The 26,777-nt window shown below is 35.1% G+C and overlaps 2 protein-coding genes across 2 annotated transcripts; one reads left to right on the top strand and one right to left on the bottom strand.

Annotated features, from left to right (window-relative positions):
* The first annotated feature begins 20,815 nt into the window (after positions 1–20,815).
* On the top strand, positions 20,816–22,184 carry LOC133798311 (uncharacterized). Its single transcript, XM_062236548.1, has 2 exons — positions 20,816–20,968; positions 21,031–22,184. Exon 2 carries the CDS (start codon positions 21,439–21,441, stop codon positions 22,045–22,047), a length of 609 nt encoding a protein of 202 aa, XP_062092532.1. The 5' UTR covers positions 20,816–20,968; positions 21,031–21,438; the 3' UTR covers positions 22,048–22,184.
* A 23-nt stretch (positions 22,185–22,207) lies between these two features.
* On the bottom strand, positions 22,208–26,214 carry LOC133798310 (26S proteasome non-ATPase regulatory subunit 7 homolog A). Its single transcript, XM_062236547.1, has 10 exons — positions 25,860–26,214; positions 25,061–25,153; positions 24,885–24,966; positions 24,689–24,785; positions 24,483–24,558; positions 24,237–24,295; positions 24,004–24,126; positions 23,337–23,394; positions 23,139–23,224; positions 22,208–22,563 (listed from the first exon to the last, which is right to left on the bottom strand). The coding sequence occupies exons 1-10, from the start codon at positions 26,044–26,046 to the stop codon at positions 22,492–22,494; spliced, it is 933 nt and encodes a 310-aa protein (XP_062092531.1). The 5' UTR covers positions 26,047–26,214; the 3' UTR covers positions 22,208–22,491.
* Positions 26,215–26,777: the final 563 nt, after the last annotated feature.

The raw sequence follows: 26,777 nt of genomic DNA, 5'->3' as shown, positions 1-26,777 counted from the left end.
CCAATCCCAAAAGCCCATTGGCCTCAATAACCCAGATTTGTACCTTCAGATCTGCCCAGCCGCGAGACTCCCTTAAAAGTGTCTCTCTGTCGTCGGCGTCGAGCTTCCATCTCCGTCAAAGTCTTCACTGCCTCTATGTCCCTTTAGGCCTGTCAAGCATCTCCATCCTATACCCATACCCATACCCAGCCTCCTCAAACTCTCTCACTCCTTCTCAAATCTATCTTCAAACCCATACCAATCTATCTTCACACCCTCTTTCTCGATCTCTCTCCATCTATAACTCTCTCACACTCTTTGTCAGATATGAATCCCTCTATCTCTCCTATTACGTTTTTTCTTTTTATTTTATTTTATTTGATTTAAGAAAACTCTATTAGTTTTTATAATTAAAAGTATTTGTTATTTTTATTTTAATTTATATGATTTCCGGGGGAAAAAAAAATTGGACACGTCATTAAATTTGTACATGTCATCAAACATGTGGATAAATGATTTGATGACACGTAGTCCTCATTGGCACTTAACGGTCCAAAGTGGACGATTGCAACAAAAATGTAACAGTCGGGGGCATTGCCGTCAAAAAAAATTATTGGGGTTATTGGTGCGTCAACTCAAAAAGAAAAGGGAGTTTTGCCACAAATATCCCGTTGCTAAGAGTTGTATCATTTGCTAAGAGTTGTTATTTTTTTTTAAAAGGCTAAGATGTAACACCCTGGTTACTCCAAGACCATTACTATGGACTTTAAATAGTGCTTAACTCGCTAAATGAGTCATTAGGTTATAAACGTGCATCCAGGTGTCATTAATAGGCCAAGGTGAAAAATCTCGGTCAAAAGGAATGGATATATTTTATTTAAAACATTAAATTGTACATGGGTCCATAAAAGTGTTTATAAAGTTATTTACAATCCAAAATGGTCATTACATTATAAAAATTACAACCCGCCAACCTAAGCGGCAAAATTAGGGTTAACCCCTAGTTCCTCTGAGAAACACCTTGGTCGTGGTGGTCAAGCGGCCGCATATGTACACATCGCTACCTAAGCTCTCCACTCAAGGCTGGGTGAGCTTTTCTTTCCCTTTACCTGCACCACATAGCACCCGTGAGCCAAGGCTTAGTAAGAAAACTTATTACTGCATATATGTAATATCAATAAATGATTCTGGTAATCATTCTGGGGCTTGCAGCCCTAATCAGATAGGTGACTAATGAGTCACACTCTGGGTAGGTGACTAATGAGTCACACTCTGGGGCTCTGCACCCTAAGCCATGTGACGTTTCAGTCACCTGAGTCTTTTGGCCCTGGCTATAAGTAACTAGCCTTTAGACTAGACCAGAACACATCAATGTCGTTCTTGACTCTTAAGTCAATACCATACAACCAGTGCTCAGTACTACTGCTGATCATGACTAATAAGTCAAGGCTTCACGACCAGTACTAACACCAATGCCATTTGTGACTAATAAGTCAGTACCATTCACAACTAAGCAAAACTGCTAAGCATTTACAATGCAATCAATGTCCATATATAGAGCACTCAACATGCCTTATCAATAACCATACATGTTACATATTGGGTGCAGTTTTCTTACCTCTGGTTCGAGCGTGAAATAATAAAAGAACGACCCTTGAGAGTGATCGCTCCTTAAGTCCCTTGGCGGTCACCTAGTAATAACCAAATATGAAATCTCATTAATAAAATAAATAATAAAAGGTTCATGGTCTAAACCCCGCTCCTGGGACTTCGAATCGTACTAAAATGGTTAGTATATTTGATCCTGAGCCTTAGGAAATGAAAACTCGCACTTAAAACCCTTGAAAACCCCTCCTGGCACAAAAGGAAGGGGCGGGTCGCGACTTGACCCAGTGGGTTGCGGCGTGCCCCCAAGACAGAGAGCCTCTGTCTGGGGTACCAGGGGCGGGTGGCGACTTGACTCAGTGGGTCTCGGCGCACCTGCTAGACAGAGCCCAGGGGAGGCTCTGGAATGGGTCCAGGTCGCGACTTGCATGAACTCAGTCACGACTTAACCCTGCAAACCCAGCTCCCCTGCCTTTCTCTCAATTCAAAACCAGCCAAAGCCTCAACAAATCAATCCCACAATTAAAACCAAGCATCAACACAGCATATCCACTAGTTTAACAACAAAACCTAAGCCTTAAACCACTCAAAACATCAACACATACCCAATTCCATGATCAAAACCTCAAGCTTTAAACTAACCGAAAAAAACAGAGTAAAAACTTGAAACTTCAGCTGGGAACCTTACCTCAAACTTGAATTGAACCCTTTCCAATGGTTGAACCAAGATCCTAAGCTCACAAGCCTTAATCCCCTAGCTTGAATCCTCAAGTTTCCTTCAAAATCTCAACCCAAGAGAGAGAGAGAGAAATGATCGTGAGTGAGGAAGAGAGCTACTCTGTTTTTGCCTTAACCTTAAACATATCCCATGGTGTAAAGACCAAAATGCCCCTAGGGTCATTTAAAACCTTTACAGCCACCCAAGGGCAAAATAGTCATTTCCCATCCATCCCGTTAATCATAATTAATGTCCTCCAATTCTCGTTACTCCTAATATTCTCAAATAATAATTAAATCATATATCATTACCCGTTCATTCCCAGTAATGTACTAAGCATCAAATTACCCCCATGCTCACCCCGAGCCTAGCAATTAAACCCCGTTATGACCAAACTGCTAATCTTGCAACCTAAGATTGTCTCATGTCGAATAGCTCAAACATATCCACATAACATTGTGGTCTCACCCATAAATCACCAATATGCACATAAATATACAAATATGTCATCGTCGGGCCAAATTACGAAAATGTCATTCTAATAAAAAGTGGACTCATAGGCATGCAATTATTATCATATCATCATATAGTCATGCATTTAATCACATAGTTGCATAATAAGTCAATTATGGCCCTCTTGGCCCCCTAATCCAGGCATTGCGTCACATTAGGGAATTTGAGACATTACATAAGAGTTGTCATTTAATTTCCTCCGATGTTTTGCACTTGTGTCTATTTGCCTAGTTATTTATAAAATGAATTATCATATACCCCATTTTTATTTTAACTCATGGCTAGAGACACTACTACAAAAAATGTCTTTCTCTGCGGTTTTTTTACTTAATACACTGCGGTTTTCGAGAGTATTGAAAAACACAGTGTATTCGACCGCAGAGAAAAATTGTATGAAAACGGCGGAGAAAAGCCATACTTTTCTTTGCGGTTGTGTTGAAAAAACCGCGGAGAAAGGTACCCTTTACCTTTCTCCGCGGTTTATTCAACACAACCGTAGAGAAAATGGTACATTTCTCCGCAGTTTTGTTAATACAACCGCAGAGAAAGCCATTTTAATTAAAAAAAATTATTTTTCAATTTCGATTATATATAATTATTTTCAATTCCGATTATATATATATATTTTCAATATTATAACCTAATTTGATAAGTAATTTTCAATATTATATATATATATACATTTCATAAAAAAATTATGTCAAATACAATACATTTTAAGGAGTAAACATAATTAATATTAACATTATCAAAATACATATAAACTAAATAAATAATATAAAAATAACAAAAAGCTGAAATAATTAAAAAAAACAAAAAAAAGTCAAGTTTTACTGATCAATACCTGATTTAAACAATAAAAATGTATGTTAATCATTCACAAACGTTGGAAAAAAGCTTGAAAATTACCCTATAAACATACATTCAAAACACATTATAATCGATCAATATATCTTCATTTTTGCCCTAAAACTTCAAAACAAATCAATATATATGTATATTTACATGAGTTGTAGCCTAAATATGGAAGAAAATGAAAAAAAAAAACTAAAAAAAATGTGAAAAGAGCATTAACCGTGGCTGGGGAAGATGGGTTGCACCGTTCCTCTAGAGTCTGCCAAAGTGGAAGAAATTAGAAGAATGAGTAAGGCTGTGAGTCGAGGGTTTTATGTATGGTAATGGCTTTCTCCGCGGTTTCATAAAGAAAACTGCAGATTACTTCGCGGTTCCATAAACAAAATTGCAAAGAAAGTTACCATTTTCTCTGCGGTTTTCTTTATGGAACCGCGGAGAAAAGTCTATTTTTTTTCCCACTTCGTGTTTCAGACTCATTTGAACTTTTTCTCTGCATTTTTAATTTAATGCTAGAAAAAAAGCACAGAGAAAACTTATATTTGTAGTAGTGAAAAAAGATAATTTTTTTATTTTTAGTTTGTTAATCGACTAAAATCGGGTTAATATATCCAAATATATATTTAGCCAAAATACATAGGAGGAAATGATATTTTCCAAATAATAATAATAAAAAAAAAGTCGAAAAGATGTGTTGAAATAAATATTAAAGATTTAATTAAAAATACGTACAAAGAAAGAAAGACAAATAGGGTGGCAATCGAATAGCCTAGAAAGTAATAATTGAAAAAATATATATAGAATATTTATATATATGTTGGGGTTTATTTTTATCTGTATATATGTTGGTTATTTGATGAGATTGTTGCTCCAAAAATAGTGGCTACTGTGTGTTAAAAACATTGACTTTAAGTATTGTTTTTTTATCATTTATGAGATTGGTCCTCCAAGTCCAAGACATAATATTTAATTAAGTTACAGGTAAATTATGTATAGGGTGGAGGATAAGAACAAAAGAAAGATATGCTTTTACAATGAGTATGGAAATTGGGAAAATTCCAAAAGTGACGAACGTAGGGGACAACATGGATGGGTATGATTGGATAAATTGCATTTCTTGAGGCCAAATAGTTGCCTTTTTATTATTTTAGTACTTTGTGTAACACAACACACCAACTTGTCATTTTTTTCTGATCTTATAAACATGTTTAACTTTTCCCCTTATCTATTGTGCGTTTTGCCCGTATCCTTATTCGGAGGGTTACCCATGTACTTTTCAAAGTCAAGGAAAGTCTGCCTAAGTCGCTAACATACATTATAGTGCATTTTAGAAGATAATTCGTATTATTACTCTTATTTTTTTTAATAATGGGAAAGGGGGCTTCAAACTTGGAATCTCTTCAAAAGGAGAGATGTATGACCAATAAACCATACCTAGCTACCACTACCATTAATTTAGAATTATTCTTTATCCCACCTCATTGCTCCTTAAATTATTAATTATTAAATAAATAAATAATATTATATATGAAATAATAATATAAACATACTAAAAAATATTAAACCAAGACAATGTCTATGAGATTTAAAAAATAAATAAAAAATAATATGATAACGTTTTAGATCACAAACTATCATATTCAATATACAAAATATTCATAATATTAATCAAAACACATTTCAAATAATTGGAAAAAAAAACTTGTTTATTCTTGATAAAAGAGAAATATGTTATTCTAATATCTTATGTAGTTACCCAGTTGTATTATTTGTACACATACGAGTCACATCACCTAAATATAAATGATAAAAAAAATAATAAAAATAAAGATTATGTATTATATATTATTATGATAATGATATTTTATAACATTTGAATTTATATTAATATAATTATTAAATATCTAATTTTGTACTAAATATTATCATAATAATATTTTATAATATTTGAATTTATAATAATATAATTACTAAATATTTATTTTGTAGAAATTTTATAAAAATTAGGATTATGTATTATATATTTGTTGTCTGTGATTTCATCAGTGGACACGTGGCAGTTATTAGAAAGATAATTAACTCTCTCGGGGGTTAATGAAGTCCTGTGGAGCTCGCCCAGAGCTCCTCAGAGTGTAAGCTCCTCCGGACGCGATTTGATCCTTCGCTTAGAGAGAGTGCCATCAAGTTAGGTGTCTGATGGGTCGATTAGTCCTCCATGCCCAAAGAGCTTCCCCGCGAGGTATGGAGGGAGTGCAAGGTGTCAGTCCCAATGACTTTGGACAATAAGCGGTCACCTGATAGCTTTTGTGCCTCGAGAAGTGGTGTCGAGGTCATACACTCAACAATCGGTATGTCCCAAGGCGCTGTCTGACAGGGGAGACGTGTGGCTGGACTCTGATAGTGTCAAGGGCATGTTCCCCATAAAATAGTGGGTTGCAACATGCGAATTGGACCCTGTGCGATTCGTAGGGGCCCGTCGCCACCTTTTATTATAGAACTGTATTTTAATTAGGTTTTTAATCCCACTTATGTGGGAACATTCTTGTAATAACTCCTCATTAAGAGAGTTAATTGCTCTCAGCCTCTATAAATAAGGGTAGGGCACCATTCTAAAAGGGTTCCCAAATTTTGTATTCATAGCATTTCAAAAGCGCTGCCTAAAACTCCATAGAAGCTTGCCCAACCAAACTTCATCAATCTATACAATAGCCTCGTGGACTAGGGTTAATTAGTAACCTAAACCACGTAAAATATCTTGCTTTGTACTGCATTTCTTTATAGTTCTGTTTTATTAAGTTGATAGCGAAAAAGACACTCAAAAATATTATTATAATAATAATATTTTATAACATTTGAATTTATATAAATATGATTATTAAATATTTAGTCTTATATTATATATTACTAAGTGCAAGCAATGTGCAATGCACGTTTGCTTAGTTTTAGTTAAAAAAATTATTAATTATTTTTATTAAATTTTTAAGATTGTCATATAAATTTTAAATAAATAAATACATAATATTATATATAAAATAATGAAATAAACATATTCAAAGAAAAATTAAACCAAAACATTGTATATGATTTTTTTTTTAAATGATATGATAACTTTTTAAATCACAAACTATCTTATTTCTTATAATAAATATTAAAATTATATATTATAAATTATAATAATAATATTTATTTGAATTTACTATAATAATATTTAATTTGAATTTATATTAATATAATTATTATATATCTAGTCTTGTATTATATGTTATTATAATAATGGTATTTTATAACATTTGAATTTATATTAATATAATGAATAAATATTTATTTTTAATTGGTTATAAATGTATATTCCATTAAATATTTGTAATATTTTGTTAAAGTTAATAAAAAACCATTAAAACAAAAAAAAATTGTTAAATACACACGATTCATATATAATAGATTTAAGAAATAACTTCTTTCTTATAATATAAATTTTCAAGTTTAAAAAAAATTTATTGTATAAATCTAAATCAATATAAATAAAGTGATATTTAATTTTCTTGTTTAAATAATATTCATTTTAAAATACTAAGGGAATTTAAAACCTGACTTCCTCCATAAATTCTCTTATCCAAACGGTAAAGAAGTTTCTATATTTATACATTTTCTTATGGGAGGGGCGATCCTCCGTTGAACTACTAAAAAAAGGATAAACCAATGTGATCATGACATTGTAGGTGCTTGTCATAGGATGGATGCGACTTTCCTCAATTGGTTTGAGTGGCATAGCTTATTGCAGAAGTCCCCCCCCTTATTGGCTTTGCAATCCCTCTTAAGAAGTGGTGTCAGGTCACCAAGAAATTTTATTGATTCCATTCAGTGAAATGAAAAATAAATATTATTAGGATGAAATACTTATAAAAATTGAGTATTTAAATAAATATTTATTATGATGAATGTTTTTAAATGTAATTAATCAATATCTAAAGATGATTAATTTTTAAACAAATAAGCTTGGAGGCAACCAAAATGTATATGAAATAATATGATTTAAAGCTAAAACTTTCTATGAAAAAGTAACTAGTCAATATCTTATCAGTATTGTAACTTTTTCCATGCTTAGTTGTCAAAATTCAACTTTTCCACTTTATAGGTGTAATGTTTTTTTACTTTCGATATTTTTTGATGATGTGGCATGTTATCTTACATAAATGAGTATTTGTGTCATAAATACCCAATCTTTTAGGTTTGTTACAAGCAAAAACACCCAAATTACCAAAATGGATGATTCCATCAATACCCATTTAGCAGTTCTGTTACCTGCTTACAATGATGCCACATGTCAATTCCTATTGGCCGAGTTCATATCTTTTTTTTTAAATCATTTAAATAAGAAATTTTAGTTAAAATATAAAATTAATTAAAAATACGTCTAAATTACAAAATATAAATTTTTTTATTTGTTTCTTTATTCACGTTCTTCCTAAACTTCATCCCATATTGGACTAGATTTTATATACCCAAAAATTCAAACAACTAGCAATGCCTCTATTTATGTTTGGAACAGGAAAATCAAAGAACAAAACTCAATCTTATGACGAGATCAAAAGAAAAATCACATTTCATGTTCATACATCCATTCCAATAAAATAAAACTATGCAAATCCAACAAAATTTATAAATATTTCATAATAATACTCACACCCAATAATTTTACACTTTGTGTTCATTCATAATAAAATAAAAATTTGAAAACTCCATCATACTCAACATGACAAACCTAGAAACATCAACCTTATGGCTATCGATCATTATTGAATCCCCTGCGTCCAAGAGGCTTTGAAGCTCACCCACAGTCCAAGCCCATTGTTGATTGTCAATATCCGCCCAAGCGCCAAAAGCTCAAGCGTCGAAGCCAAGAGGCTTTGAAACTCACCCATAGACCGAGAAAGTTAAAACAACAGAGAAAATGAAAGTGCATAAGCCAAAAGTGCTTGTGTTTGGGTTTTACCCTTTTATTTATAGATTGAAAAAGAATACAACAAATCAAGAAAAATAACTGAAAGCCTAAACTAAATAACCAATATAATACAAACTTAACTAATCAGAAATAATTAATTAAACACGGTTATAACAAACAGTTAACTATTAACACCCCCCTTAAGCCAAAGGGTCTAGGAACCACTTTGAGCTTGCTGCGTAGAGTACTGAAGCGAGTAGCATCTAAATGTTTTGTAAATATATCAGCTACTTGATCAATTGTGGAGACATATTGAACTTTGATAGTCTTGTGGAGAGCCATATCTCTGACAAAATGGAAATCGATTTCGATATGCTTAGTGCGAGCATAGAAGATTGGGTTACTGGCCAGATGTGTTGCGCTGATATTATCGCACTAGATGAGAGGGATTGAAGTAAGAGTTATCTGAATTTCATGAAGCAAAGATCTGATCCAGGACAATTCAGCGGCCACATATGCTAAGGCCCTATATTCAGATTATGTACTGCTTCTGGAGACCACTTTTTGCTTTGAGGAACACCAAGATATGAGATTTGAACCAAGAAAAACACTGTATCCGCCTGTACTTTTCCTGTCATCGGGATTGGCTGCCCAATCAGCATCTGTGTAAGCAGTTAGGTGAATGTCAGTAGCAGGAGTGAACAAGAGACCATGTTGCAGGGTGCCACGAAGATAACGAAGTATTCGCTTGACAGAGTTCCAATGGGTATTGGACGGTTTGTGCATGAATTGACATGCACGATTCACTGCAAAGCTGATTTCAGGTCTGGTGAGAGTAGCATATTGCAGAGCACCAACAGTAGATCTATATAGTGTTGGATCCTTGAGGGGCTGACCATCATATTGAGAGTCTAAACCACCTAAAGCACCTGGTGTAGGAGCTGGTTTTGTGTCAAATAGATCCAATTTTTGAAGAAGATTTGTGATATATCGAGTTTGAGACAGATGAAGATTGCCCGACTCAAGATGAACTTCCAATCCAAGAAAATATGACAAGGGTCTTAAATCACGCAAAAGAAATTTGTGATGTAGACTTGTTATCAATGAATGAATTTTAGTAGAATCATTGCCTGTAATAAGGATATCATCTACATAAACTAAAATAAATATGGTAATGTTATGCTGAGAGTAGAAGAATAAGGATGTATCAGACTTTGAACAAATAAAATTCCATTGTAAGAGAGAGGAACTTAGCTTGTGAAACCAAGCTCTAGGAGCTTGCTTGAGGCCATAAAGAGCTTTTGTTAAGCGACAAACATGATGTGGAGAGGTAGAGTTGATAAAACCCAGAGGTTGATCCATGTACACAGTTTCTTCTAGATTACCATTGAGAAATGCATTTTGTATATCAAAGATGAGGATATACCGAAGACGGCCTTTTGGACACGGTATGGGCACTATGAGTTTTTGGTCATGTCTTTTGGTTTGACCAATGCCCCGGCAACTTTTATGGATTTGATGAACAAGGTGTTCAAGGACTTCTTGGATCAGTTTGTCATAGTATTCATCGACGACATCTTGGTATACTCCAATTCAGAGGCAGAGCATGAGCAGCATCTTCGACAGGTTTTACAGAGGTTAAGGGAGCATCAGTTATATGCCAAATTTAAGAAGTGTGAGTTTTGGTTGCCAGAGGTGACTTTTCTTGGGCATATAGTTGGAGCAGAAGGGATTAAAGTAGATCCGTCCAAGGTAGAAGCAGTAAGGGATTGTCGAGGTCAAGGAACGCCTCGGAGGTGCGAAATTTCCTTGGGTTGGCAGGTTATTACAGACGGTTCGTAGAGGGGTTCTCAAAGATTTATTCACCAATGACAGAGTTGACGAGAAAGAATTAGAAGTTTATTTGGTCAGAGAAGTGTGAGGACAGTTTTCAAGAGTTGAAGCGACGGCTTATTTCTGCACCTGTGCTGAGTCTTCCTTCGGAGGAAGGAAAGTTTGTGGTTTACTGTGATGCATCGAGGATGGGATTAGGCTGTGTGCTGATGCAGAATGAGAAAGTTATAGCTTATACATCGCGGCAGCTAAAGGAGTATGAGCAGCGATATCCTACTCATGATTTAGAACTGGTGGCAGTGGTTTTCGCACTGAAGGTTTGTCGGCATTACTTGTATGGGGAGAAGTGCGAGATATGACCACAAGAGTTTGAAATATTTCTTCACTCAGAAGGATCTAAACATGAGACAGAGGCGATGGTTGGAGCTGGTTAAGGATTATGACTGTGATATCATGTACCATCCAGGGAAAGCCAATGTGGTGGCAGATGAATTGAGCCGGAGGGGCCCAGGGCAGTTGTATAGCTCCACCCAGATCTCGAGGGAGTTAGCAGATGAAATGACTAGGGCAAGAATAGAATTGGTGGTGGGTTAGCTAATATTACCTTGCAGTCGACCCTGCTGGAGAGGATTAAGGAGGGACAAATGGTGGATGCGCAGTTGCAGGAGGTGAGGCAGCATGTCCTAGCGAGGACAGCTAAGGATTATTCCGTTTTTTAGACTGGTATGCTTCGATATTAGGGGCGGATTTGTGTTCCAGCAACTGAGAAGACCAGACGAGAGATACTGGATGAGTCTCACACTACGCCATACTCGCTTCATCCGGGTACCACAAAGATGTATCAGGATCTACGGGCATTATACTGGTGGCCCGGGATGAAGAAGGATGTGGTAGAGAATGTATCTAGATGTTTGACACGTCAGTAGGTAAAGGCTGAGCATCAACGACCAGCGGGATTGCTTCAGCCTTTGGGTATTCCAGAATGGAAGTGGAAGGACATCACGATGGATTTCGTGGGAGGATTACCCAGGACAGTGGGACTTTGTGACTCTGTGTGGGTGATAGTAGACAGATACACCAAGTCAGCTCATTTTCTACCAGTGAAGTCGAATTATACAGTAGAATAGTATGGAGAGTTTTATGTGAGGGAGATAGTTCGTCTCCATGGGGTTCCAAGGTCTATTGTGTTTGATCGAGATCCTATCTTTACCTCTAAGTTTTGGGGAGCTCTGCAGGGAGCTATGGAGACCCAGCTGAAGTTTAGCACAGCTTTTCATCCTCAGATTGATGGACAGTTTGAGAGGACGACTCAGGTGTTGGGGGACATGCTTAGGGCATGTGTGATTGATTTCGAGGGGTCTTGGAGTAAGTACTTACCGTTGATTGAATTCTCATATAACAACAGTTATCAGTCTACGATTGGGGTGGCCCCTTATGAGATGTTATATGGAAGGAAGTGCAGATCACCCATTCATTGGGATGAGATGGGTGAGAGAAGGTATTTGGGGCCAGATATGGTTCAGAAGACTAATGAGGCTATTGAGAAGATTTGAGCCAGAATACTTGCTTCGCAGGGTAGACAGAAAAGCTACGCTGATCCTAAGCGTAGGAATGTGGAGTTCCAGGTTGGGGGACCAAATGTTTCTGTGAGTCTCACCGTTGAAAGGGGCGAGAATATTTGGGGTAAAGGGCAATTTGAGCCCTCGGTTTGTTGGACCTTTCGAGGTTCTAGAAAGAGTTGGATAGGTGGCTTATAGGTTGGCCTTGCCACCGTCGCCGTCAGGGGTTCACGATGTGTTCCATGTCTCCATGTTGCGGAGGTATGTTTCAGATACAACGCACGTGCTGAAGTATGAGGACTTAGAATTATAGACAAATTTATCCCATGAGGAGCGACCAGTTCAGATTTTGGATCGGAAGAACAAAGTGTTACGGAATAAGACAATTCCGTTAGTTAAAGTGTTGTGGAGAAATAGCAGGGTCGAGGAAGCGACCTGGGAGTTGGAGACAGTGATGTGGGATCAGCATCCCGAGCTATTCAGGTAAATTTCGGGGAGGAAATTCTCAGTAGGAGGGGATAGTTGTAACGACCCAAAATCGCTAATTTGGCTTAGGGGCCTGATTAGCGTGTCGAGAGGGCATAATTGACTTATGAATGAATTTATTGACTTAAATGCATAACTATGAGATAAAAATGATCGTATGATTATATGAATGTAAATGTGATATATATAGTATTTGTGAGAACCACATTATTATGTGGGCAGGTTAGCAGAGAACGACTTGAGGCGATCCTAGGGAGCTAGATAGCAGGAAAAGTTACAACGGGACTTAGTATTTGACTTTGGATAAGTCAGGGGTATTTTAGGCATCAGGTAGTTATTTAGACTATCGGGTTATGGAAATAAATATATGGAGATATATTCAAGGTTAGGAAGTCTAGGCGGGAATGTTGGGAAAATTTTACCGTTTTGCCCTCGGGGACGTTTCCGACACCCCGAGCCCTGGGATTGACTTAATTAGCTAAAGTTAGACTTAGCCAAAACAGAAGCTAGTGGAACAAAAATAGACCGACCCTTTATTGTTCAGCCCTCTTCTCTCTCAAGAAAACTAGTGAAAACCAAGGTGAATTCAGCTAGGAATTCAGTGATTTGAGGATAGAGCTTTGAGGAAATAGCTCAGTTTTAGCCAGGGAATTCAACCATAAACTAAGGTAAGCACTGAATTTCATTTTGACTAATTGATTATAAGGTTCATGGGTTGAAAACTAAGGATTCCTAGGTTCTTAATCTCAAGGTTGAATTAAGGTGGAAAGCTTGGGAGTTGGCTTGGATTTTGCTTAGAGAAGTGATTCCGCTGTGGAGGTAAGCTTGAATCCATAAGTTAATGACTGAATTCTGGTGTTCCATTACTGGTTTTTGTGTTCTTAGGTTCTTGAGTTTCAGAAATTAAAAATGGGATTTTAATGAGTTTTAACCTAGGTTTTCTGTTGAATTATGTTGTTAGAGTCATGCTAAAAGTTTTGTGAATAATGGGTTTTGAATTAGGGAGCTTTGGAACGATTTTGGATGAGGTTTAGATGTCAGAAATGGTGAATTTTCTGGGCATGAAGGGAAGGGTCGCAGCTCTGTTCTAGAGCGCTGCGGCCTTAGGATGCAAAGGAGCCAGGGAGGCTCAGCCAAAGGAAAACGCCGCGACGCCCAAGGGCAAGGCTGCGGTGCGTGTCTGCTCTCTGGGAGGGGGCTTGGCTTTGTTTTAGGGGTGGGTCGCGGCTAGGCTTCAAGGGCCGCAGCCCTTAGTTGCACACTTGAACATTTGGGGATTTTAGACATGGGAATTTAGTCTAGGGTGCTCGGGATCGTTTTTGCCACTGTGCTTGGTGGAATTCGATGTCCCGGAAGCTAGTTTTGTATCTGGAAACCTTTGTTTGAATATTAATGGAATCCATTATGTTGGTTATGACTAGGTGATTAAGCTAGGGCTCGGGAACGGATCGTGCTCGAGGAGCGTCGCTTGTAATCAGTGAACATAAAAACTAAAAGTAAGAAAACTGCACCTGATTGTGTATTTGTAATGGGACTAAGGGCTCCATAATATGTATAATTGAAAGGATGGTATTATGCCATGTAAACAATGAACCAACGGCCTAAGAGTGCCAAGGGTTACACAAGTGCACAGGGTGCGGCTTGGCCACTGGTAGCCAAGGACAGCTTATTATGCACTGAGCTCAATTTAAGCGGGCCGGAGTCAGTGCGGTAAACAGAGGGTGCGACCTAAGTTGTTGGCCCTGACTATTACGTGACCTGATTAGTATGAGACTTGAATGTTATATGTGATTAGTTGCATCTTTGATTCTGAATGGTTAATGTGGATTATTTGATGACTGATCATGCTTAGAGAATTGACTATTTGTTATTAATGTTCGTGTTGCGCATTTTGTTTTCTTGCTGAGCCTTGGCTCATGGGTGCTACATGGTGCAGGTAAAGGCAAAAGCAAGCTTGATCATCCCTGACTTGGAGAGCTCTGCAAGCCGAATGTACATGACCAGCTACTCAGCCGCCACAGTTGGGGTTTAGGCAGGGACGCGAGAACCAAAAATGTCTATTTTGCCTTAGTATGGCTAATGGTTGTCTGTATTTTGGAAATTCTGTAAACTAACTTTTAAACCCTATTTCTTTTTGGGATCCCATGTATAAAACTGTTTAATTATATAAAGTGAAACTTTTGAGACCAAAACCTTTTAACCCTAGCTCATACACGTTTAGTGACACGTTTTTAAATTAATGACTTGACTAACAAGTCCTGCACCTTTATAAGTACACAGTGTAGCGGTCTTGGCTATCCAGGGCGTTACATAACCAATATTTGAGTGGGAGGTTTGAGTGAGCAAGCATAGAAAGACCAGATTCAACAATTTGTCTATGGTTGCGTTCAACTCGACCATTTTGTGCTGATGTATGAGGACAAGATTTTCTTATTGCAATACCATTTTTTTGAAGAAAAGGAATAAAATATTTGAATTCCCTTCCTTCATCACTTTGGAAACTTTTGATAGTAGTGGAAAATTGATTTTCAACAAGTTTCTTAAATGTTTGGAATGTAGATAATGCTTGACTTTTTAGCTGTAAGGGATATAACCATGAAAATCGAGAGTAGTCATCAACAAAAAGAATATAATATCTATTTCCATCAGTTGATAATTCAGCACTAGGACCCCATAGGTCTGAATAAATTAAATCAAGAGGATTAGTTGCTGTAGAAGAGGAAATAGGAAATGGGCAATTTGTGACTTTTACCAAATTGACAAGAAGAACAGAGAGAAAATTCATTTCTTGTATGTGCAATATTACAAGAATTTAAAACTCTAGAAACAATTTGTGAATGAGCATGACCCAAACGGGCATGCCAAATGTCAAAAAGCATAGTTTTATTGCTATTACAGTGAGCAGAAAAAATAGAAGTGTTTTTCAACAAAGAAGATGCATGATTGTTAGATGAACATGGATGAGCTTTAGCAGCTTGAAGACTATAAAGACCATGATCAAGTGTCCCTTGATGGAGGAGCTTCCTCGATTGAAGGTCCTTCACAAGAAAATAATTAGTAAAAAACTCAACACTGACATTATTATCCGAGCAAAATTTAGAAAGACTAATGAGGTTAGATTTCATAGAAGGAACATGAAAAACATTATTAAGATGGAAAGTAGAGTTTTTATGAGATAAAGAACAAGAACCAGAATGATGAATAAGGAGATTGCAACCATTGCCAACAGTCACTTTGTCATCACCATTGTAAGGAGTTGAAACCACAAGATTATCCAACTGATTTGTGAAGTGATGTGTTGCACCGGAATCAAGAATCCATGGATCATCTTGAGGTTGTGATTGTGTTGCTATCATGGCTTGAGGACCTTGACGAGGTGGTGGACCGTGAAGATTAGGGTCAAAACGACGGAAGCATTGATAGGCTAAGTGACCTTGTTTTCCACACAATTGACATGAGGCTCTAGGTTCTCCATTGGACCTATTGGGAACAGATTTGTTTGGAGATGAGTGAGAGAAGCCACTGTTATATCCAGTGGTGCGATTATGCGGAGGGTGGCAAAAATTTCGAGCGGAATGTTGAGTTCTTGCAGCAATATTGGCAGAAATAATATGTGATTCCTCCACATGTTGACTTTCCAATCGCAGTTCATGGGACAATAACATACTAGTAATATCATCAATGGTAATGGGATTAGTATTTGTTGTCAAAGACACAACAAAAGAGTTATATTCAGGTCCAAGACCAGCTAAAAGATACAGAATATGATCTTTGGTAGACGCGGGTTCATTAGCAATAACAAGACTATCAACAAGACTTTTAACCTTCATGATATATTGCATCATATTCATGGATCCTTTCTTTGTCGTTTGAAGTTGTAGGCAGAGCTGGAGGATTTGTGCTTGTGAAGCCCCTGAAAAAGAACGAAGAAGGGCATTCCAAGCACTGACAGATGTGGTGTGGCCAACAATTTGTGCCATGACTTCTGGGTGCAAGGAGGAGAATAGCCAACTCAGAATTAACCTGTCTTTGCGCCTCCAAGAAACAAAATCTGGGTTGAGAGTAGTTGATTCAAGAAGAAATTGAGAGGGAGATGGATTTGTACCATCTATGAAATCTTCTATTCCATTTGCTAATATAACATTCTCCATTTGTGTCCTCCAAAGAAGAAAATTAGTATGATCAAGCTTAATAGGGAGAACATGGTTAAGGGCTTGAACAAGAGGATTGATAGCATTTGCTACTGCAGGAGAATGGAGAACTTGTGAGGAGGTTGGGGTGGAGGAGGCAGTATCAGTGTTTGCAATTGAGTCAGCCATGGATGGAAAGCAAGGAAAAAAAGAAGAAAGAAAATTAGGGTTGGGGAAAGAAATGTAGAGAAGACAATGAGGGGAATGACTTTGGTACCAAGAAAGTTAAAACAACAGAGAAAATAAAAGTGCATAAGCCAAAAGTGCTTGTGTTTGGGTTTTACCCTTTTATTTATAGACTGAAAAAGAATACAACAAATCAAGAAAAATAACTGAAAGCCTAAACTAAATAACTATAATACAAACTTAACTAATAAGAAATAATTAATTAAACACGATGATAACAAACAGTTAACTATTAACAGACCGAACCCCTAGATATGTACCTCTGTCGTCCCCGACCTAACCCCACCATCCCTGATAGATTGAAGCCCCAGTTGTCATTCCTCTACAAGAAATCTAAAATGAGAAGAAGAAGAAGAAGAAGAAAAAGGAGAAAGGCTTAGACGACATTGTGTTGTGCCCTGGTCAGCCACACAAATCCATCTCCGACTCCGAGTTTGACCCATTGCCGCCATCAACCACAAAGAGCCCTCCACCTAAGTAGAGTCATCCCCAGCCACATTGATGCATGTCATTAGCCGTACCAAATTTAATTATATTTTACAAACTATTTCAATATAGCAGTAAATAAATATCAAACCTACGAGGTCTACTATTCAATTTATTATTTAAATGATGAAAAGTTAATAAAGATGAATTTTTTGAAAATAGATGAATTGAAAATAAAAATAGCAATAAAATAAGTTTAATAAATAAAATAGTTAAGAGGTCATTCTCTACCTCTAAATATTCATTCAAGCATTTTAATAATAACAGTAAACTATATTTCATATCAAATTATTAACCCCATAGATAACACATAAGCAGTCATTATCCAAAATCTTAGTAATGTACTTCTTTAAAGCAAAACGCTCTTAATAAATTATTTTCACTAAACGACATAATGGAAAAGCACCTTAGATTTAATCTAGCAAAAACTTAATTTTTTTGGTGATGAGTTAATCTAAGCATCAAACCTAATAAGCGTGTGATTCATTTAACCTTAGTCATATTCTTCATCATAATTAAATATACCTTTGACATTACCCTTAATTGAAAATAATCACGAAAACCTAGAATTCTGAATGATTAGGTGAATGGAAACTTTTAGATGATAGTAGACTAGAAAAAAATCATATTTAAAGGCCCTCTAAATAAGATTAAAACAATAATTACAAAATTAAGCATAGAAGAATATAAGTAATTTGATATGCATGAATAAAATAACAATGAAATTTATTAAAAACACGAAATCATATTTAGGGTTTTGAACCCTTAAAAACTTAACTAAAAATAAGCACAAGAATAAAAATAAAACTAAATTTTACTAAGAGAAAAAGTGTAGAAAGAGTGTCTCTCCAAGAGAAAGTATGTCTAAATAGAGACTTTATTTATAATAGCCTCACAAAAATTAAAAATAATTAAAATAAAATTTAAATTTTAAAATTAAACTAAAGATATTAATTTTTACTTTAATTTTGTGAAAAATTCCCCATTAATTCATGTAGAGAAATTTCAATTTTGTTGCAATTTGGTGTAGATTTCCTTGACTTCGTGCAAATGAAAGCTCTCCACCTCGTAAGAAGAAAGATGAGGAAGAGATAAGGAAGAAAGCGAAAGAGAGAGTCTTTAGTTTAGAATTTTTTTTCTTTTAAATCTGATTTTTTTTGTTTAATCAAATTATTTTATTTTACTTTTCATTTGAATTTTTTTTTTAAATTGCATTATATTATTTTTTTTTAATTTAAATGAATTTAAAAAAAAATTAAGAACTAGACCAATAGGGGATGAATATGTGGCATCCTTGTAAGTACTTAACAGAATTGTTAAATTAGGAATCGATGGAATCATTCATTTTGGCAGTTTGAGTATTTTTTACCACTAATTTTGGAGTTTGAGTATTTATGTTGCAAATACTCCATTATAAAATATGTCAAATTACTTTTGTAAATATGTTAGGGTTTATATTCATAAAGGTTCCCAATTTTCTGAAAAGTATCAATTAGATCTCCAAACTATATTTTGTATCATTTATCCCCAATATTAAATATGTATCACGTAGATCATTGTTATTGAAAAATGATGTACATAATGCACAGTGAAAAGTGACTTATGAACATGTTGATTTTAAAAAATTAACTGGGTTATAGATTATTCTTCTCTGGATCATAGATCCCCAAACTAGGTCATAGATTCTCAAACTATATTTCTGCTGCGCATTTTGAAAACTATTTTTTAACCAATATAACCTATATGATACACATTTAGTAAGTTTTGAGAGTTAAGTAATACAAAATAAAATTTAAAGACCTAAATTATACTTTTTAGAAAGATTAGGGATCTATGCTGATATGAACTCAATAGGTTGCTATATATTTATATATATATATATATATATATAAAATTTCCCTAATTTTGTTTCTTTTGAGGAAATAACACCAAATATGAGATTTTTTTCTTAAGATTTTTATGGCATTTTTTTGTTTGTTTACATTTTCATGGGAGTTTAAATCCCATGTATTTGTAATATTTTATTTGTATATCACATTTTATTTTTATACCATTTTAGTAGCTAGATTTAATATATTTTGATGTTATTTTTATAAATTTAATCTATTTGTAAAAAAATTTAATCATTCATATTTTATGAACCATTTTTTAACATTATCTTTTGTAAAAAAAATTAAGACCTTCACCATACTTTTTATTCCTATTTCTTCCTTTTCTTTTCTATCATTTTTTCTCTTCTTCACCATTTTCTCAATAGTAACCGGTTATCACTATTAAAATAATTTTGATTTTTTTTTTGATGTGGTAGTATCTTTTATGTCATTGTCAATTTTTTTTATTGATGTGTGGTAACAAGTTAACACTATCAAATCATTTTTATTTTTTTTAAGTGATGTGATGGTAAATGGTTATAAACTTTAAAAATATTTTTAATTTTTTTAGTAATGTGGTGGTAATATGTTACCACTATCAAAATTCCAATTGAATTGTAACTAGTTACTTAACTAGGTTTGAAAAAAGAAAAACAGATATGAAACAAATAAACTAAATTGATCGTGATAGTAACTGATTACTTAGACAAGTGTGAAAAAAATCGTATGTAAACAAAAAAATCTAAATTAATCGTTATTGTAATTGGTTATAACTAGGTTTGGAAGAAAAATTAGATCTGAAAAAAAAAGAACTAGTTTCCATGGTATTTGGTTACTTAGCCAGGTTTGAAAAATAACAGATCTAAACAAAAATATATAAATTGATCGTTTTGGTTACTGGTTACATCTAGGTCTGAAAAAAAAAATCAAATTTGAAAAATAATGAAAAAAGAATCAGACATCATGGTACCCAGTTACTTAGACATGTCTTAAAAAAAACTAGATATGAACAAAAACACCTGATAAGATTGTGATGATCACCGGTTACAGTTAGAGCTGGAAGGAAAAAAAATTAGCCTAGAAGTGCAAAATTAGATGTGAAAAAGAAGAAAAACAACAAAAATAATAACATTAAAACTAGAAAATGAAGAAGAACAAGAAGAACAAGAGGGGGGTGGAGCTATATCATCATTGACGGATTGAGGGCTACGTCGCCGATGGAGGGCGAAGGTGGTGTCGCTAACAGAGGGCTGAGAAGAAGGAACAAGTGGGGGAGGAGAAAGGGAAAAGGAGAAAATGAAGAGATATGTCACAAGGGAGAAAGAAGGGAATGAGAGACTAAGAGAATTTTATGTAAAAATACGTTAATCTATTTTTTTATATTTTATGGAATTATCATTTTTTTTAAAACTCACTATATTTTATGGTATTTATTTTTTATCCATATCTATAGAAAATCACCTACTTTTTTATATGTAAACTTCTCTTTTCTTTTCTAAGATAAAAGGCCCAACATATTGGTAAATGGACTGGGCTTTGAGATGTGCCAATAATTGGGCCCGCTTCTTTTAAGTGGGTAGTAACGTAGTAATGGAAAGAGGACAGAGTTCAACCACAAATCAAATTAGAGTTCCCATATAGAGCTGAATTGCCTCTCTCCCAAGTCCCGAGTCGAATCGAGAATGGCGGTGGTTTATCTTCAGATCTGTCCAACGGAAACAAGTTTACACAGTTTCCGGATGAATAAGGTGTTTCCACTTACCTACCTTATTGTGTGTTTCCTTCTTCTTTTCTGACTCAACTTTCCCAGGAACCAAACGGACATGGCTATTGACTTGTAGTAATGATCCAGCTCGGAAAATACTCCTCAACATCAACTGGAAAGGTTTATTTTGGCATGATTGGCGTAAGAAGTTTTCTTAGAGTGAGCTCGTTTGTTAAACTTTGATGCGTATGGTGGCTACGAGGGTACATGTACGATTTGGTTTTGTTTTTGTTTTTGGTTAAGCGCGTGATCCTTTTTCTTCAATAATTTGAAGATTTGGGCAAGTTTTGAGAAGGTACTTTTGGATTTTGGATTGTTCGGTATCTGAAATATTGGTGGAGTTTACTTGTCAAAAGTATATTTTTGACACTACATCTAATTTCTACTGTAGAACTAGTGGAATTTCACTTCACTTAGTTGCAAATTATTTGCTTTTAAGATTATCAGATAATTATGAAGATGAACAGAGGTCGGATTGTGAAGAGATCGATCGCCTTCGTATGGTTAGTGGTGCTTTTTTGCTGCCTTTTTGTGGTTCTAATTTCTGTTCTTAGGCTTCCAGAGGTGTCTAACGGTAGAAAGGCAATTGGGTTGTATCATACTACAAAAACCAGAGAAAGTTCAGAAAATGAGTTTAGTTCTATTGGAAAATTTGGAGAGAAGATGATTGAAATGCTGCCTGAAGATCTTGCTTTCACTGTTTTTGTTCCTTCAGAGAGAGCTTTTGAACGAGATTTAAGGCTAAGAAAGAATGAGAGTCTGGTTGAGAAGATGAATGACGATACGTATGCTACAATCTCTAGAGTTCTGGGATTCTCAGCCATTCCAAGGACAATTACCTCAGGTAATGTATCTTTCGGTGAAGAAACCTTGTATGATTCTATATCTGGGTTTGTATTGTATATTTCCAAAGATGTGGATGGAATGTTGGTGGTTAACAGAGTCCGTTCTGAAACAGTAGATATCAAAAGGAACAAAATTGTTGTACATGTAATGGATGGTGTTATCATGGATGCTGAATTTGAAGAATCAGTTCAGCCTGATGAGGAGGAAGGTAAGTGAAAAGGGCTTATACCAAATATGTAATTAAGGGCCAAGGCTTCTAATTTCTTCTCATTTCTTGGCTTTTTGTTAGATTTTGGATTTGGATGACAGAATTGTAACATGGATTGATTCTAGTCCATTTTGTCAATTGTTTATATTCAAGAATTTGGTTTCAGTATCAATAACAATCGTACCATTTGGAAGGGTACAATTTTAAATGTCAAAGAACATTTCTGTTTTAACAATTTGGTAAAATCCAATGGCATATATGAAAAGAAAAATCGTGCTTGTTCTAGGACAGAAAATCATAGAGTAAAACATCAAACAAATCTGCCCGATCTCTTTAACCATCCAATTCAGACCGCAAGACTTCTAACCTATTACAGTACTGGAAGATCAAATCATTGTAAAACTGCAGTATTCAGATGGAGAATTCTTCAATAAAATCCTTGACTTTGAAATCTAGCTTCCTGCTACAGATGGCACGGCTACAGGTTTCGAGTCTTCAGCTTTTTCATGCTCCTTGTTAAGCATCTGAAAGTTGCCGAAATTTTGTTATTTATGAGTGGAAGCGTTTGAACAATAACGACAGCAGCATAAAATACCCCTCTAGATTGTCAAAATAGTGTAAAAGGACAAGATTAATATTTTATTTAGTTGGCTGGACACCTAAAAAGTACAGAACAGAACCAAGCCTGAAACACTAGACGGATCCCAAAATTTATACCTGCACCAGACATTGCTGCATGGCTATGCTATATCAGCTCCAATACATCGAGTTTAGACTAGTTACCATGCAGTTCTAGTGATGAACAAAACAGCAGCCATTTTTCTTTTAAATTGTCTCTTTATATTATTATTTTTAATTTTGAAATCTAAATTTTTGGGCAGTTTTAGCATTAATCAGAATTATATCATCCTAGGATGATACTGAACCAAGACCACCAAAGACCTCGACCAAAATAAGAATTTATGGCAGCGCCAAACATGGGAAGTGAGCAGAAGTGTGGTTCTTGTTTTATTGGAGAGAACCATCAACAAAATTCTAACTTAATAAAAGAAAATAATGTATTTAATGTTTTTATGGTTTCCATGAAAGTGCGCATCACCTTGTTGTTGATCAAGTTGTGGAGAGCAATCACACTCCGGATGAGGGAAGAAAGATAAATAACCAACATCATGTCATTAGTTTTCACTGCATACATGCCAAGAACATGAAATATCAGATTACAATTAAGAAAAATATAATAAACAAATGCAACCAGCACAGCCAATCAACAAAAATTCAATGTCATAGATAAAATTACCTGCGAAGGACTTAATCAACTCTGAAACGTTGAGATTTGGAAGTAGATTAAACACATCCTGCGAAGATTAAATCAAGGACAAAAATCACTACGAAGGGAAAATGTATTCTAGCAGCAAAAACAGTAAAATGAAATACAAGGTAGCTTTCATTTTAATGAAATATGGCACATATAGACAATGATGCATAAAGAATGACAGTAAAAAAATATCTCAACAGTCCACCTGACCAATTTTCATATATGATCTAACTTTTATTTCACTCAAATATATGAAGCATGTATAGGCAAGTAGAGTTAAAGTTCTGAATATGAAAATCATAACTCCCAAATTGTATTCTATTACACAAAACAATTTCTAAATTGTAGTTTGAAAAACAAGATGTCTCTTAAAAAAGTTTGATTAGCCACCTTTCAATGGGCATTGCCTGTATGCTCAATCATTTACATGAAGCTCATCCTCAATTAAAATAAATAAATAAAATTTTACATAAACTTATAATATTCGAGGAACAAAATCTCTAATAATTGCTATGTAAGTACCTAAGAGAGACTTGAGCCTCAAACAATGCGAGACCAAATCTCAATCCGTTTGAACTAGTCCTCAATTTTTATGGAAGGTGATAAAAAGTTATAATGTACCATACTTAAAAAAGCAACCTTGTTGTACCTGTAGGTGATACAAAATTTCATGGTTTAATGGGAGTTTTTCCTCAATTACAAGGTCAAGATAACCCCGTATCTCCCGAAGACGTGAATCCAGGCCTTTCAATGCTGTAAGTTTTCCAGTAACCTGCACAAGACAAAAGAAGCCTAAATTTTGAGCTGCGGACTAAAATAGTAAGTCAGAAATAGAACAAAAAACAAGTGACAGTAAAAGGCAAGTACTGCACAAAAAAAAACCTCTGTAGCAAGGGTACTAATAGTTGTATCCTTCACATCTCTTAGCAAGTGTTCCACTCCTATCAAAGGGAAAATGATATGTAAATGAAGAGACCACAATAGCAAACTCACATTAAGACAGCCTTTGCTGCTGTACCAACATGAAAGAGTATTACGCATATCCATGGAGTTCACTTCTATATAATTACAAGAAGAAATGAATGTCAATGGAAATAAATTTTGACTATTAATTAGTTACTGGCATACCAATTTCCTCGACTTCATGGGCGGCAATTTCTGAAAGCACGTGGACAAACACCTTCTGGCTTTTCTGGGTGGCATTCTATAACCCAATTAAAAAGTTAGTTTCGTTGTTATGGCATCTATGATTAATGGATGCTAGAATGGCAAATATAGTTTATTACTCTATTCTATAATGCAGAGAGGTTAACTGAAAGAACTTGTTCATCTACCTCTTTAACCTCTTCAACAGCGCAGTAAGCTTTAGTGGGAATCCCCAGTTCCTTAGGTTGTACATCAATTATGACCAGAACAGGATTAGGGACATAGCTGTAAAATCAAAGTAAAAAAACAATAATACAATAGCTTAGCGCCTGGAAATCATACTAAACGAACTGGAATAAAAGTAGCCACATCTTATTTTCTTACTCATTAAATAATCCATGAATATCTAGATCATTTTCCCGCAATTTTGGACCAGTGCTGTACCACCCAACTACATGCTCCTTAGCTGAAAATAAAAATAAAGAAGGCATTGATCAATTTTATCACAAAAAAAAAAAAAAAACAAGGATATGTGGAATGACATATCATCAGACAAATACCATTTATACGCTTGAACATGGAAAACATGGCCTCATGGTAGTTGTGATCAAGAAACCATATGCTTGGGTCCTTCTCGTCTTCTTCAAAAGGAACTGCCAATCAAAGTTTCAAACTTTCGTAAGTCCAAATAAGTTCATGAATGCAAAAGGTAACACTTACAATTTATTCACATAGCCCAGAAACACTCTAGAGATGGATCAACCAGACAACTTCGTTAGTAAAACTAGCTTACACAAGATCACTTATGTTGCAACACATGGGTCAATTTTGGTGCACATTTATAAAGAGCCCTAGGTACTAGTTTGTGAAGATGAAAATATTGATAAGAAAGAAGCCTACGATTTTAAAACAAATCACATTAAATATATGCACCTGGGTTGAAGAGCAAACACAAACACACAAAAAGGTATGCAAATCCTTTGATTTGAAAATATGATAATCACAAACACTTAACAACAAAATACTTTCTTTTTCTCATTTTGAGAGTAATGCCACTCATTTTTTAAATCACTAGACTATAAAGGAGAAAAATGTTTAGTTCTACTGCCCCTTCTAAGCATACCCGAATCTCCAGGACCAAAATTTTAACACACATTATTCTTCAAACGTTCTTATTTATAGAGTGGAGCTCGATATTTTAAATTTCTCACGTCTCTTAAACCTAATAACAACAACACATACACTGCCATTGAAACCCAAAAGAGGACAAATAAGCGGAATTCAAATCGTTTTGGCCCCAAATTTCGGAAAACAGAAATTCAGATCCAAAAAGAGAGCCAAGAAAGTGTAAATACGAACCGGCATAGCTGTTGGTGACATCGACGGTGCCTTTGAAGGAGCTTCCGAGCAAAACACCTACAACACGCTTGCGGGTGTCCCTGGCGACCCTATTGTAGTTGTCGACGATGCTAAGCAAAACTAGAGGATGAACGATCACCTTCTCGATCGGTCGAGCTGAAATTTGCTGCGTCTTTATCACATCCATTTTCTTTTCCTTCCTTTCACTGGAAAAAAAAAATCCTAAATTTCTCGTGAAAAAAAAAAAGTAATTCAGTCGATTTTGGGTTTGAGGCTTTCGCTTTGTTCGAACTTTGCTTCTTCTCCAGGAAACCTCAGGGAGATCGGTGGAGAGAGTGAAGAAGCCAACCAAGGAACTTAAACGCCGTATGTTTCGTCGTTTTATAAGTCTCATCACATCAGTCCTCAGTCTGTCGTTGTTGAGTACTAATGTCGTTCAACGTTTTTTTTTCGTGGTTAATTTCGGATGACTATGTAAAACAAAGTTTTTCTTAAGAAAATCAATTATATTCAAAAACACATTCGTGTAAGATAACTTATATTTATATTTTTTAAATTCATAATAAAATATGTGTTAAATTGTTAAGTGATACAATTATCTATATATTTTTAGGAGCTCACGTTAAAAATATAAATATTTTTATGAGAGTTACATTTATTGTAACCCTGGTCAACGCGTATTTTAAATAGTACTAGGCTTGCTAGAAAAATTATTTAGCTATAATTGTGTAACTAAATGCGATTAATAGTTTAGGGTTAAAAATTTCAGTCAGAAAGAATAGATATTTCGTTAAAACGTTAAGTTGTAATTGGGATCCCATAATAAAGGTTTACAGTTCCAAAAGGGTAATTACAACGCAAAAGTTACAACTCGCTGACCTAAGCGGCAAAAATAGAGTTCAACCCTAGTTCCTCTGA

Source organism: Humulus lupulus, chromosome 8 (genome assembly GCF_963169125.1).
Source record: "Humulus lupulus chromosome 8, drHumLupu1.1, whole genome shotgun sequence".
In the NCBI taxonomy this organism is placed as follows: Eukaryota; Viridiplantae; Streptophyta; class Magnoliopsida; order Rosales; family Cannabaceae; genus Humulus; species Humulus lupulus.
This window is presented reverse-complemented; position numbering and strand designations above follow the sequence as displayed.

Coding starts and splice junctions, on each gene's coding strand:
- LOC133798311 (XM_062236548.1), top strand. CDS start 21,439: ATGAAGATGAACAGAGGTCGGATTGTGAAGAGATCGATCGCCTTCGTA.
- LOC133798310 (XM_062236547.1), bottom strand. CDS start 26,046: ATGGATGTGATAAAGACGCAGCAAATTTCAGCTCGACCGATCGAGAAG. Junction 24,967..25,060: donor CATGTTCAAGCGTATAAATG/GTATTTGTCTGA, acceptor TTTTATTTTCAG/CTAAGGAGCATGTAGTTGGG. Junction 24,296..24,482: donor CCATGAAGTCGAGGAAATTG/GTATGCCAGTAA, acceptor TCCCTTTGATAG/GAGTGGAACACTTGCTAAGA.